A 13681-nucleotide genomic window follows, 5' to 3' on the forward strand; every position below is an offset into this window, starting at 1 on the left:
GTCTGATCGCGGAGGTCTACCTCCATCAATTGCTGTCACCAGTAAAAAAAGCTCATTCTTTTGTTCGCGGTCCAAAGACTTCTTTAACACTAAAAATGGTATTTTTTCTTCATCGCTTTGAGTAATTTCTATTTCAAAGTAATTATTGGACGTTAATGTGTATTTGCTAATAGAGTTTAATCCTGCGTCTGGGTCACGAGCTGCATGCAGTTGAAACCGAGTTCCTACGGATGTTTGTTCATAGATTTTAAATAAATGTTCGTGTTCAGGGAAACTCGGGGAGTTGTCATTTACATCCGTTATTTCAATAACAACGTGGTGCATTTCCAGAGGGTTTTCGATGAGGATTTTAAGCTCCATTAAACACGCTCCTCTGTTGAGGCACAGCGTCTCTCTGTCGATTTTCCTGCGGACTTGTAAAGCGCCATTGTCGGGGTTTACCTCGAAAAAAGCGTCCGTTGATCCCGACACAACACGAATACGTCGGTCAGTCAGAGAACCCCTGTCCAAACCCAGGTCCTTGGCAACATTTCCCACCAGACTGCCTTCTCTTATCTCCTCTGGAATTGAATATCTCAATTCAGCCACAGCCTCCCTGTCGACCATCATCAGCAACGAGAAATAAAAAACAAGCGAGAGACATTGCCTCCATCGAAAGCGAGTGTCGCTCCCCATCCTAATATGCACAAAAATGTCCTTTTCTTTGGAAAATTTGAAGCAGATGTCTCAACCTTTCAGTATTTCGTGTCATTTAGACACTATCTGCCGCGACGTCAGACCCAACCCGGTGGACAAGCGTAGTCTTTACTATTGTGCTAAACAAAAGCCCAGTCTGGGGAGGGACCATGCCTCTTTACAGCCTGGGTGGTGTAATAGTGACACCCAGAGGACATCATAAAAATTACTTAAAAGTAAAAGTGTCAAAACATCAGACCTGTGAAATAGGTTTTCTCAAATGAAAAAGACTCCAGCTCCAGTAATGCGATTTGCTATTTATATTTGGCAGCTAAACAAGTTGACAAGAAAGTGTAAATAGTGTAAAATAATGCTAACATAGTTTAAAAAGAGGACGAGAAAACATTCCACAATCTCCAACAATATTCACTGCTGTTCGCAGCACAACCCGCACTCGATTTCAGCTTCAGACAACATTAACACTTCAATGTCCAACATCACCTTCATCACGATGCTATGATGATGATGATGGCACGCATGCAAAAACATTTCAAACATGTTTGAGTACACATGCAAAAACATTTCAAACATGTTTGAGTCAAAGGAGTAAACAAATAGATGATCGTACCAAATTTGAATACCTAAAAACAACTTCTTACCTCATCAGCTGCTTTTCTTCTATCAGGGAGGACCAGAGTATTTGCATGACTTCCTGGGACTATAGTAGATCCAATACTCATCCTGGGTCCAACTAACATGTACCGTTTGTCTCCAGATCTGTACTGGATGCTGTGACACAATGTTCCATCATAGTTTGGCTCTGGTAGATATTTAGAAGTATAGTCTGTGGACTTGGAGCACTGCATTGCAATCAGCACAATGATACTGATGAGAAAAAGAGCAGAAACTGAGGCCAAAGTTATCATCAGGTAAAAAGTCACATCATTGTCCTCATCTGCTTTGGTTGAACTTTTCACATCAGAAGCTGCAAAAGCTTCTTTGGGCTCCACAACTTTGACAATCACAGTAGCTGTTGCTGACAGTGAAACGTTCCCATTGTCTTTCACCAGTATGACCAGTTTATGCTCAGCCTCGTCTGTCTCTGTGAATGGACGAAGTGTTTTGATCTGTCCTGTATATCGGTCCAAATTAAACAGACTGTGGTCAGAAACTTCCTGCAGTGAAAACAGTAACCAGCCGTTATATCCTATATCAGGATCATAGGCTCTGACTTTAGTCACCAAGTGTCCTGCGTCCACATTGCGGGGAATCTCCTCCACACCTTCAGCAGAACCATTAGAGCTGAGTGGATACAGAATGACTGGAGGATTGTCGTTCTGATCCAGAATGAACACGTTCACTGTGACGTTGCTGCTCAGTGACGGACTTCCTGAATCTGACGCCACCACGTGGAACTGGAAAGTTTTCAATGTTTCAAAATCAAAACTTTTCAGAGAAGAAATATGACCTGTCTCTGAATTGATACTGAGAAACGACGTTACGTCATTCTGCTTCCCCTCTCTCATGATGTCATAAGAAACAGCTGCGTTATCATTTAAGTCTTTGTCTGTTGCGCTTACAGAACATATTGATTTTCCAGCAACATTGTTTTCAGTGAGATAAAATTCTAAAGAAGTTTGTTGAAATTGTGGACTGTTATCGTTGACATCTGATATCTGAATGTTCAGCGTTTTAAAAGTTGACAAAGGAGATTCACCACAGTCAGTAGCTTTTATTGTGATGTCATAGTATGGCACCACCTCTCGATCCAAATATTCCTTTGTAACGACAGCGTACGTGTTCTCTTTATAGGAGGGTTTTAACTCGAAGGGAACGTCGTTCATAATTTGTGAAATTATTTTTCCATTAACTCCAGAATCTTTGTCCCGAACACTCAGAAGTGAAATAACTGTACCGGGCTTTGAGTCTTCTGACACTGTATTTGACAGAGATGTCACTTCTATTTCTGGCGCATTATCATTAATGTCATTTATTTTTATAATAATCCTGCACTCGCCTGTCAGTGGAGGGGTTCCTTTATCGGACGCCTCCACATCTAATTCGTATAGATCCCTTTCTTCATAGTCTACTGGACCCTTTATTCTAATCTCGCCAGAAAATCTGTCCAATTCAAAAATATCATACATCTGTCGCAACAGGGTTTTCCCAAGTCTGTACTCAACTTCTCCATTACTGCCCCCGTCTGCATCTGTGGCATTAATTTTCAACACAGAGGTACCTAGAGGAACATTCTCCTGGATCGAAATTTCGTAGGCCTCCTGACTAAATACTGGGCGGTTATCATTACTATCAAGTACAATAATCGTGACATTCAGCGTGCCTGATCGTGGAGGTTTGCCTCCGTCGATGGCAGTAACCAGTAGCGTGTGTGTTTTCCTTTGTTCTCTGTCTAACATCTTTCTAAGCACCAAAAATGGTATTTTTCCTGCATCGTTTTGACGGACATTTATTTCGAAGTGTTCATTCGAAGTCAACGTGTACGTACGAATTGAATTTACTCCAGCGTCGGGGTCATAAGCAGTGTGCAGTTGAAATCGCTTGCCTGGCAACGTGTGCTCTGCTATTTCAAATGTCTGCTCCTTTTCTGTGAAACTGGGAGAATGATCGTTCACATCAGTAATTTCTACAACTACGTAATGAATTTCGAGAGGGTTTTCTACAAGGATTTTGAGCTCTATTAGGCAAGCGCCGCTGCCTTGACAGAGCTGCTCTCTGTCGATGTGGCCACTGACATACAGAGCTCCATTATTCTGATGTACGTCGAAAATAGCGTCCTTACTATCAGACACGACACGAAACCGACGATCAGTCAACGAAGTGATGTCCAAACCAAGATCCTTCGCAGCATTTCCAACAACTGTTCCACCCTTGACCTCCTCGGGAATAGAGTATCGTATTTGCGCAAAAACATATTTTCCGAAAAGCAGCTGTAGCGCTAAAAACCACAGGCACCCGGAGCAGTTCCTCAGCTTTCCACCCGGTTCCATCCCTGTACAAAATGTACGTCTCAAGGAAGTAACAACAATCAAATACACGTATGTCAGTCCTTATTCCATATTTAAAGAACACAGACTTGATATCAACCGCCCGTGTGCCGAAAAAATGACTTCTTTCTTCGCATAGAGGACAAACAATGGCTCTGAGGGGTGGGATAAATATGGTTTTGGTCTCACTATTATACAGTGACACCCAGTGGATAAAACTGGTAAAGACTTGAGTAACAAAAGTCTTATTCGAAACTTCAAAATACTACTAATGTGAATATTACTGGTCCTGTTTAATGGGTTTTATTTCGATCGTTGGGTTTATATATTTTCCGGGGCCATATAAATATAACCAGGGCAATTTCTAACTTTATATACGTGTCTTGCTCTTTTAGTGAAATTTACATCCGACGTCAAGACAGCTACTGTGGCTTCGAAATGCATTCGTTTCAAATACCGCCCCGTCTTGCGAAAAGAACAAAACCTCTGTGGAGGGGCTGGGCCAAGAGGGTATGCTGATATAACACTGACACCTTGTGGTCAAAACCAACAACAACTATTCATTTATTTACCAAAACAAAAAATAAGAGATTAATTTAATTTTTCACATCAGAGACAAGGACTTCTATCAGCACAAAGGACAGCTCCAGTATGTTATCAAATCAGCAAAAAGGTTCAACGAAACCAATAAGAAAATAAAAGACAACAGCAAAAACGACAATTAAATACATTATCGTTTTTGCTGTTTTGCAGGTGAGGTGATGAGAAGAAGAGATTAGAATTGAGACAATGTAATTGTAAGATGAAGTGTAGATAATATTAAAATAAGGAGCTTACCTCCTCAGATATTCCCCTCCTGTCAGGAAGCACCAGAGTATTTGCATGACTTCCTGGGACTATAGTAGATCCAATACTCATCCTGGGTCCAACTAACATGTACCGTTTGTCTCCAGATCTGTACTGGATGCTGTGACACAATGTTCCATCATAGTTTGGCTCTGGTAGATATTTAGAAGTATAGTCTGTGGACTTGGAGCACTGCATTGCAATCAGCACAATGATACTGATGAGAAAAAGAGCAGAAACTGAGGCCAAAGTTATCATCAGGTAAAAAGTCACATCATTGTCCTCATCTGCTTTGGTTGAACTTTTCACATCAGAAGCTGCAAAAGCTTCTTTGGGCTCCACAACTTTGACAATCACAGTAGCTGTTGCTGACAGTGAAACGTTCCCATTGTCTTTCACCAGTATGACCAGTTTATGCTCAGCCTCGTCTGTCTCTGTGAATGGACGAAGTGTTTTGATCTGTCCTGTATATCGGTCCAAATTAAACAGACTGTGGTCAGAAACTTCCTGCAGTGAAAACAGTAACCAGCCGTTATATCCTATATCAGGATCATAGGCTCTGACTTTAGTCACCAAGTGTCCTGCGTCCACATTGCGGGGAATCTCCTCCACACCTTCAGCAGAACCATTAGAGCTGAGTGGATACAGAATGACTGGAGGATTGTCGTTCTGATCCAGAATGAACACGTTCACTGTGACGTTGCTGCTCAGTGACGGACTTCCTGAATCTGACGCCACCACGTGGAAATTAAACTTTTTTAATTTTTCAAAGTCGAAACTTTTTAGCGCAACGATTCCTCCATTATCTGAATTTATATTCAGAAAAGACGCCAGATCTTTGTGACCACCGTCCTCTCCCCTTATTTGATAGGAAACCGCCGCATTAGAGTTTAAATCTTTATCAAAAGCACTAACGGAAAATATCGGTGCGCCAGGAACATTGTTTTCTAACAAATATAACTCTAGTGGACTGTGTGGAAACTCGGGGGCGTTGTCATTAACATCTGACACGTCAATACTCAGAGTTATAATGGTGGAAAGTGGGGGCTCGCCACAGTCAGTCGCTGTTATTGATAAGTCATAGTGTGACACCGTTTCTCTGTCCAGCGCTGCTTTGGTCACTAATGAATACATGTTTTCTTTAAATGAGGGTTTTAATTCAAACGGTACGTCACCCGAAACTTTGCATATAACTTTTCCATTCAGGTTGGAATCTTTGTCTGTGACACTAATTAGAGAAACAACTGTTCCTTGTTTGGAATCTTCTGGGATCATGTTGGATATTGACGTCACGTCTATTTCAGGTTTATTGTCGTTTACATCTTGGATTTTTATCAGAACTCTACAGTCTGTCGTAAATGGGGGTTGACCCTTGTCTGAAGCCTGAATATCTAACTTATAAACGTCAGATGTGCCATCGGGGAGTGACCTTTGTCAGTGGCTTGAATATCTAACTTATAAACGTCAGATGACTCATAGTCAATTTGTCCTTTAACTATTATTTCACCTGTGTTTTTGTCGAGGCTAAACAGCTCGAACATTTTGGACTTATTGTCACCACTGAAGACATATTCTACTTCTCCATTAACTCCTTCATCTGCATCAGTTGCTTGAACCCGAGCTACAACGGTATCTAAAGCAACGTTTTCTTTTAAAACCACAGTGTAAACCTCACTCGAAAACGTTGGTCTATTATCATTGTTGTCGAGAACCTTTACAGTAAGATTAAGGTCAGCAGATTTTGGCGGTGTGCCTCCGTCTATGGCCGTTAAGACCAATCTATGATTTGTTTTTGTCTCCCTGTCCAATTGTTTTTGCAAAACTAGGAATGGGATTTTATCTTCTCCCCTATCACGAATTTCAAGATTAAAATTGTCGTTGTTCGATATTCTATAGCGCTGAATTGAATTTATTCCAACATCCGGATCGTGTGCTACAGGCAACTGAAATCGTGCCCCTGGTAACGTTGACTCGGCTATTTCAATAACCTTTTCTTTCTCAACAAAAGTAGGGACGTGGTCGTTTGCATCAGTTATTTCTACAGTAATATAATGAATCTCGAGCGGATTTTCGACCACGATTTTAACATCTAGTAAACATGTGATTTTATCGCACAGCCGTTCGCGGTCCAGATTCTTATGAACAGACAAAACCCCATTGTTCGGGTTTACCTCAAAAAGCGCATCCTGAGCTCCAGATACAATACGAAAGCGCCTGCTTATCAAGGTACTGACGTCCAGGCCCAAGTCCTTGGCCACATTTCCAATAACAGACCCCACTTTTACTTCCTCTGGAGTCGTATATTTGACTTGACCGAAGCTCAGCTCGGTGAAGCAGATCAGCAGGCAGAACGGGAGAAGACCCCGACAATTCATTATACCGTCGCGGTGTCCTTGTTCCTCTGTAGCAAAGTCATTCACAATAGCATCCACAAATATATTCGTAAATCAACAGAAATGTCCACAGATCAAAGCCAACCGTAAAATGCCATGGCGAAAACAGAAATATCCACAGATTAAAGCCAACCGTAAAATGCCATGGCGAACATTTGCGAGGACGACACCCTTTGTGCCTGAGCTAAAAGGAAACACCCCCACAACCGAAAAGAAAAGAGTCGTTTTCTTCGTGAATTTTTGCTGCAACGCTGACACCCAGTGGACTTCTGGGTGCTGTGCTGCAACTGCAAATGGTAAAGCACTAAAGCGCAAGTGGGAAAAAATCTTCCGTTTTCTTACTCAAATCGTTAAAACCTTATTCCATGGCCTAAACCAAAAACGACGACAGGACATATTAGTAGTAAATAAATCATGAAGACAACCCAAGTGTCAAGAGCAAAATAACACCAGTCATTCATATGACCATTTTATCCACCAATACATGTTGGCTAAAAAAAGACATACAGAACTTCTGGATTGGCAAGTGCAACACAGCTGAATTTAATCAGCACCATGGAGAGCGCACCATCGTGTACTTATATGTGCATTGATAAATAACGAATGCAACACCGCAATGTAAATACTCATTTAACTGCGTGGTCATTGGCACTACAAGACTGCACCGGGTATTTAATTCTTCTAATGGTAAAATATATCTTAGTACTTTTTTCTTGGGAGTGCAATAAAACACTATTGAAGTAGAAACTTAGCCTTACCTCTTCAGATATTCTCCTTCTGTCAGGAAGGGTTAGAGTATTAGCATGACTTCCTGGGACTATAGTAGATCCAATACTCATCCTGGGTCCAACTAACATGTACCGTTTGTCTCCAGATCTGTACTGGATGCTGTGACACAATGTTCCATCATAGTTTGGCTCTGGTAGATATTTAGAAGTATAGTCTGTGGACTTGGAGCACTGCATTGCAATCAGCACAATGATACTGATGAGAAAAAGAGCAGAAACTGAGGCCAAAGTTATCATCAGGTAAAAAGTCACATCATTGTCCTCATCTGCTTTGGTTGAACTTTTCACATCAGAAGCTGCAAAAGCTTCTTTGGGCTCCACAACTTTGACAATCACAGTAGCTGTTGCTGACAGTGAAACGTTCCCATTGTCTTTCACCAGTATGACCAGTTTATGCTCAGCCTCGTCTGTCTCTGTGAATGGACGAAGTGTTTTGATCTGTCCTGTATATCGGTCCAAATTAAACAGACTGTGGTCAGAAACTTCCTGCAGTGAAAACAGTAACCAGCCGTTATATCCTATATCAGGATCATAGGCTCTGACTTTAGTCACCAAGTGTCCTGCGTCCACATTGCGGGGAATCTCCTCCACACCTTCAGCAGAACCATTAGAGCTGAGTGGATACAGAATGACTGGAGGATTGTCGTTCTGATCCAGAATGAACACGTTCACTGTGACGTTGCTGCTCAGTGACGGACTTCCTGAATCTGACGCCACCACGTGGAACTGGAAAGTTTTATGCGTTTCGAAGTCAAAACTTCGCAGTGCGGTAATGTGTCCAGTTTCAGGATTTATATTCAGATAAGAAGAAATGTCAGTAGCACTCCCTTCTCGGACAATACTGTACGAAACCACGGCATTTTCATTGACGTCACTGTCTGCTGCACTCACGGAGAAAACTGATTTTCCAGCAACATTATTTTCTACCAGATAAAACTGTAATGGGTTTTGTGAAAATTGTGGACTGTTGTCATTCACATCTGATATCTTAACAGTCAAAGTTTTAATCGTTGACAACGGAGTTTCGCCACAGTCCGCGGCTTTTATAGTAATTGTATATTCTGATAGTAGCTCTCGATCCAACACCTGTTTAGTTATGACGGAGTATGTGTTTTCCTTATAGGAAGGCTGTAACTGAAAAGGTACGTCTGGCGTGATACTGGCAATAATCTTTCCGTTAACACCGGAGTCTTTGTCCCGCACACTCAGTAATGAAATAACCGTGCCAGGTTTTGAGTCCTCAGGCACTGTATCTGACAGTGATGTCACCTCTATTTCCGGCGGATTGTCGTTGACGTCTTTTATTTTGATTATTACCCTACACTCACCTGTCAGTGGGGGTGTTCCTTTATCGGACGCCTCCACATCCAGTTTATAAATGTCATTTTCTTCATAATCCACTCCCCCTTTAATTCGAATTATTCCAGTTGATTTGTCCAATTCAAATATCTCATAGACCCTTTTCTTCAGTGTTTTGCCAAGATTGTATTCAATTTCTCCATTAAGGCCCTCATCTGGATCAGTGGCATTGATTTTTAATACCTGTGTACCGACAGGGACATTTTCTTGTAATTCAGTCTGATAAACTTCACGACTAAATATCGGGCGATTGTCATTACTATCAAGAACAATGATGGAAACATTCAGTGTCCCTGATCGCGGTGGTCGACCTCCATCAACTGCTGTGACAATAAGTAAATGATGACTGGTTTGTTCTCTGTCTAACGACTTTTTTAGCACTAGAAACGGTATCACGTCCTCGTCACTTTGACGGATGTCTATTTCAAAGTGAGGGTTGGATGTTAACGTGTATGTGCGGATGGAATTAATTCCAGCGTCGGTGTCCCGAGCGGAATGAAGCTGAAATCGTTTTCCTGGCAGCGTATGTTCTGCTATTTCAAACGTTTGTTCCTTTTCGGGAAAACTAGGAGAATGGTCGTTGACATCAGTGACTTCCACTACTACGTAGTGGATTTCGAGAGGGTTTTCTACAAGGATTTTCAGCTCCATCAGACAAGCACCGCTGCCCTGACAAAGCTGCTCTCTGTCGATTTTCTTGTGAACATACAGAGCGCCATTGTCTTTGTTTACCTCAAAAAATGTCTCCTTATATTCAGCAACAACACGGAACCGTCGGTCAAACAAAGAAGCGATATCAAGGCCGAGGTCCTTGGCCACGTTTCCAACAACAGTTCCGTCTTTGACCTCCTCGGGGATGGAGTACCGTATTTCTGCCGAAGCCCATTTTCCGCAAAAGAGAAGCAGAGCCACACACGAAAAAAGACACACCAAGCTCCTCGATTGCGTTTGTCCTGCTCTGCTCCACATTTTCTGGCAAAATATATTTCCCAAAAAATCCGAATCTATTCCCAGCTCATTGTGTGTATCCCACCATTAGAGCAGGAGTGAAACCATACAAAGATTCAAGCCTGAGCGAAGAGCAAATGTCGTAGAGCAAACAAAAGCCAGTGATGGGAGGGTTTTTCTTTAGCTTCGTTTCTGTGGACCAATACTGACACCTAGAGGTCGTAAGATGCCAAATCATGTGCATACAGCACAGCTGATAGAAACATGGAGATGCTTTGGTAAAAGAAAATAAATCTCGCCTTAGTCCCATTACTGAAATAAACCAACAAAGCTTTCGGGTTATTCAGGACACCTTTATCCATCTAATGACATTATAAACGTAATTATTCCAAATTAATCTAAAATATAAAAAAGGAACACAAGAACCCAGTGAAATGTATTTCATTGACCTCTGAACAAGAACAATATTTCTCGACAGAGATATTAATCTGACTGGTGGCAAAATAACATTGTAATGAAAAAATATAACTACGTCTGAAATATAGGATAACTAATAGATAGTAATGTATTTTACAAATTTCCACAACTGTTTGTAGGTTTTGTTTTCATCATCAATACTTTAAGCCGATTTGTTGCAACTTGTTCCATGAGTATTTAACACACCGGTAAATACTTTGATACTTGAACATGGAAAAACAACAAGACATGAATGGCAATCAACACGCTGCATAGTTTAAGCTTCTTACCTCCCCAGATGTCTGTCTCCTGTCAGGAAGCACCAGAGTATTTGCATGACTTCCTGGGACTATAGTAGATCCAATACTCATCCTGGGTCCAACTAACATGTACCGTTTGTCTCCAGATCTGTACTGGATGCTGTGACACAATGTTCCATCATAGTTTGGCTCTGGTAGATATTTAGAAGTATAGTCTGTGGACTTGGAGCACTGCATTGCAATCAGCACAATGATACTGATGAGAAAAAGAGCAGAAACTGAGGCCAAAGTTATCATCAGGTAAAAAGTCACATCATTGTCCTCATCTGCTTTGGTTGAACTTTTCACATCAGAAGCTGCAAAAGCTTCTTTGGGCTCCACAACTTTGACAATCACAGTAGCTGTTGCTGACAGTGAAACGTTCCCATTGTCTTTCACCAGTATGACCAGTTTATGCTCAGCCTCGTCTGTCTCTGTGAATGGACGAAGTGTTTTGATCTGTCCTGTATATCGGTCCAAATTAAACAGACTGTGGTCAGAAACTTCCTGCAGTGAAAACAGTAACCAGCCGTTATATCCTATATCAGGATCATAGGCTCTGACTTTAGTCACCAAGTGTCCTGCGTCCACATTGCGGGGAATCTCCTCCACACCTTCAGCAGAACCATTAGAGCTGAGTGGATACAGAATGACTGGAGGATTGTCGTTCTGATCCAGAATGAACACGTTCACTGTGACGTTGCTGCTCAGTGACGGACTTCCTGAATCTGACGCCACCACGTGGAACTGGAACGTTTTTGTTGATTCGTAGTCAAAACTTTTCAACGCAGACACCTGTCCAGTCTCAGTATTGATGTTCAAAAACGCCACATTTTTATGACTGTTCTCTTCTCTAACAACGTGATAAACCAGAGCAGCGTTTTCATTTAAATCATTATCAGAGGCTGTTACAGAAAATATTGGCTTTCCTGCCACATTATTTTCCACCAGGTAAAATTCAACTGGATTATGCGAAAATTCGGGACTATTATCATTCACGTCTGACACCTCAATGCTCAGAGTTTTGAATGTAGATAAAGGGGGCTCCCCACAGTCGGTGGCTGTTATTTGGATTTCATAATGTGCCACTGATTCTCGATCAAGGCGACTTTTTAACACCAGTGAGTACATGTTATTTTGAAATGATGGTTTTAAATCGAACGGCACGTCATCTGAAAGACTACACACAACTTTACCATTTAACCCTGAGTCTTTGTCAGTGATACTTATAAGAGAAACTACAGTGCCCGGGTTTGCGTTTTCGGGAACCATCCCGGACAAAGATGTTACTTCTATTTCAGGCTTATTGTCGTTCACATCTACAACTTTAATGATGACTCTACAATCAGTACTCATCGGAGGCTGTCCTTTATCAGTGGCATAAACGTTCAATTTAAATATGTCAACTTTTTCAAAGTCAATATCCCCTTTAACCCGAATTTCCCCGGTGTTTTTGTGAAGACTAAAAATATTATACAGGTTATTGTCAATCTGGTCATCGAAAAAATATTCAATTTCACCGTTTATACCCTCATCTAGATCTGTTGCTTTTACTGTAATTACACTTGTGTCAGTATTTATATTTTCTGCTATCGTTACAGAATATTCCTCTTGGCTAAATACTGGGTTGTTGTCATTTATATCCAGGACTATAACGGTGACGTTAAGATTTCCTGTTCTCTGTGGATTTCCACCATCAACTGCTGTGAGAACGACTTCATGCATATATTTCTTTTCCCGATCTAGGGGCTTTTGTAAAATCAACAACGGTATTTTATCCTCTCTCGTCTCTCGAATTTGTATATTGAAATATTCATTTTGGTTTACTTTGTATACACGAACTGTATTGATGCCAATATCTGGATCATGCGCTATGGGAAGCTGGAAGCGTTTTCCAGGGAGAGTGGACTCTGGAATTTGTATTAGATGTTCTTCCACCTTAAATCGCGGCGAGTTATCATTTACATCAGTTATTTCTATAGCAACATAATGAATTTCCATTGGATTTTCGACGACCATTTTTAGGTTTAACAAACAGGGCGATACGCTCTCACAGAGCGCCTCTCTGTCGATGTTTTTATGAACGGACAGCACGCCATTGTTCTGACTTACTTCGAATTGAGCGTCCCCACTTGCTGAAACGATACGAAAACGTCTTTCCTCCAAAGAACTGATGTCTAATCCTAAATCCTTGGCCACATTCCCTACAACTGATCCCACCTTGACTTCCTCTGGAACCGAGTATTTGATCTGAGCAGAGATCCGCACAATGCAGCTCATCATAACAGATAAATAAAAGGCCACGCTCCGCATTTCCCCTTGCCTTGGTCCCATTTTTTTCAGACAACAATGATATTTCTGTCAAATCCAGTTCCGTCTCCTCATAAAAAAGCATTCAACCAAACGCATCAAAACACTGCAATAAGGTTTCATTTACATCCGACGTCAAGACAGCTACTGTGGCTTCGAAATGCATTCGTTTCAAATACCGCCCCGTCTTGCGAAAAGAACAAAACCTCTGTGGAGGGGCTGGGCCAAGAGGGTATGCTGATATAACACTGACACCTTGTGGTCAAAACCAACAACAACTATTCATTTATTTACCAAAACAAAAAATAAGAGATTAATTTAATTTTTCACATCAGAGACAAGGACTTCTATCAGCACAAAGGACAGCTCCAGTATGTTATCAAATCAGCAAAAAGGTTCAACGAAACCAATAAGAAAATAAAAGACAACAGCAAAAACGACAATTAAATACATTATCGTTTTTGTTGTTTTGCAGGTGAGGTGATGAGAAGAAGAGATTAGAATTGAGACAATGTAATTGTAAGATGAAGTGTAGATAATATTAAAATAAGGAGCTTACCTCCTCAGATATTCCCCTCCTGTCAGGAAGCACCAGAGTATTT

The 13681-nt window shown here is 41.3% G+C and overlaps 3 protein-coding genes across 3 annotated transcripts; all 3 read right to left on the minus strand.

The window, feature by feature from the left end:
* Positions 1 to 1263: 1263 nt before the first annotated feature.
* Positions 1264 to 3995, minus strand: LOC103390893 (protocadherin alpha-8-like). Its single transcript, XM_025063462.1, has one exon. It carries the CDS (start codon positions 3681 to 3683, stop codon positions 1317 to 1319), a length of 2367 nt encoding a protein of 788 aa, XP_024919230.1. The 5' UTR covers positions 3684 to 3995; the 3' UTR covers positions 1264 to 1316.
* A 194-nt stretch (positions 3996 to 4189) lies between these two features.
* Positions 4190 to 9952, minus strand: LOC103390894 (protocadherin beta-12-like). The gene is made up of 4 exons (XM_025063355.1): positions 9932 to 9952; positions 9036 to 9249; positions 7678 to 8414; positions 4190 to 5921 (listed from the first exon to the last, which is right to left on the minus strand). The coding sequence occupies exons 1-4, from the start codon at positions 9950 to 9952 to the stop codon at positions 4500 to 4502; spliced, it is 2394 nt and encodes a 797-aa protein (XP_024919123.1). The 3' UTR covers positions 4190 to 4499.
* A 327-nt stretch (positions 9953 to 10279) lies between these two features.
* Positions 10280 to 13514, minus strand: LOC112488241 (protocadherin alpha-8-like). The gene has a single exon (XM_025063461.1). The coding sequence runs from the start codon at positions 13101 to 13103 to the stop codon at positions 10731 to 10733; it is 2373 nt and encodes a 790-aa protein (XP_024919229.1). The 5' UTR covers positions 13104 to 13514; the 3' UTR covers positions 10280 to 10730.
* Positions 13515 to 13681: the final 167 nt, after the last annotated feature.

The sequence above is a fragment of the Cynoglossus semilaevis genome, chromosome 15 (assembly GCF_000523025.1).
Source record: "Cynoglossus semilaevis isolate Cse_v1.0 chromosome 15, Cse_v1.0, whole genome shotgun sequence".
NCBI lineage: Eukaryota > Metazoa > Chordata > Actinopteri > Pleuronectiformes > Cynoglossidae > Cynoglossus > Cynoglossus semilaevis.

Bases quoted from the DNA above. Each gene is read 5' to 3' on its own strand.
- LOC103390893 (XM_025063462.1), bottom strand. From the start codon at position 3,683: ATGGAACCGGGTGGAAAGCTGAGGAACTGCTCCGGGTGCCTGTGGTTT.
- LOC112488241 (XM_025063461.1), bottom strand. From the start codon at position 13,103: ATGGGACCAAGGCAAGGGGAAATGCGGAGCGTGGCCTTTTATTTATCT.
- LOC103390894 (XM_025063355.1), bottom strand. From the start codon at position 9,952: ATGGGCTTCGGCAGAAATACG. The intron at 9,250-9,931 runs GTACTCCATCCC...GTCGGTACACAG, and splicing joins TGGGCTTCGGCAGAAATACG to GTATTAAAAATCAATGCCAC. The intron at 5,922-7,677 runs GTAAGGCTAAGT...GACGTTTATAAG, and splicing joins GAAGGAGAATATCTGAAGAG to TTAGATATTCAGGCTTCAGA.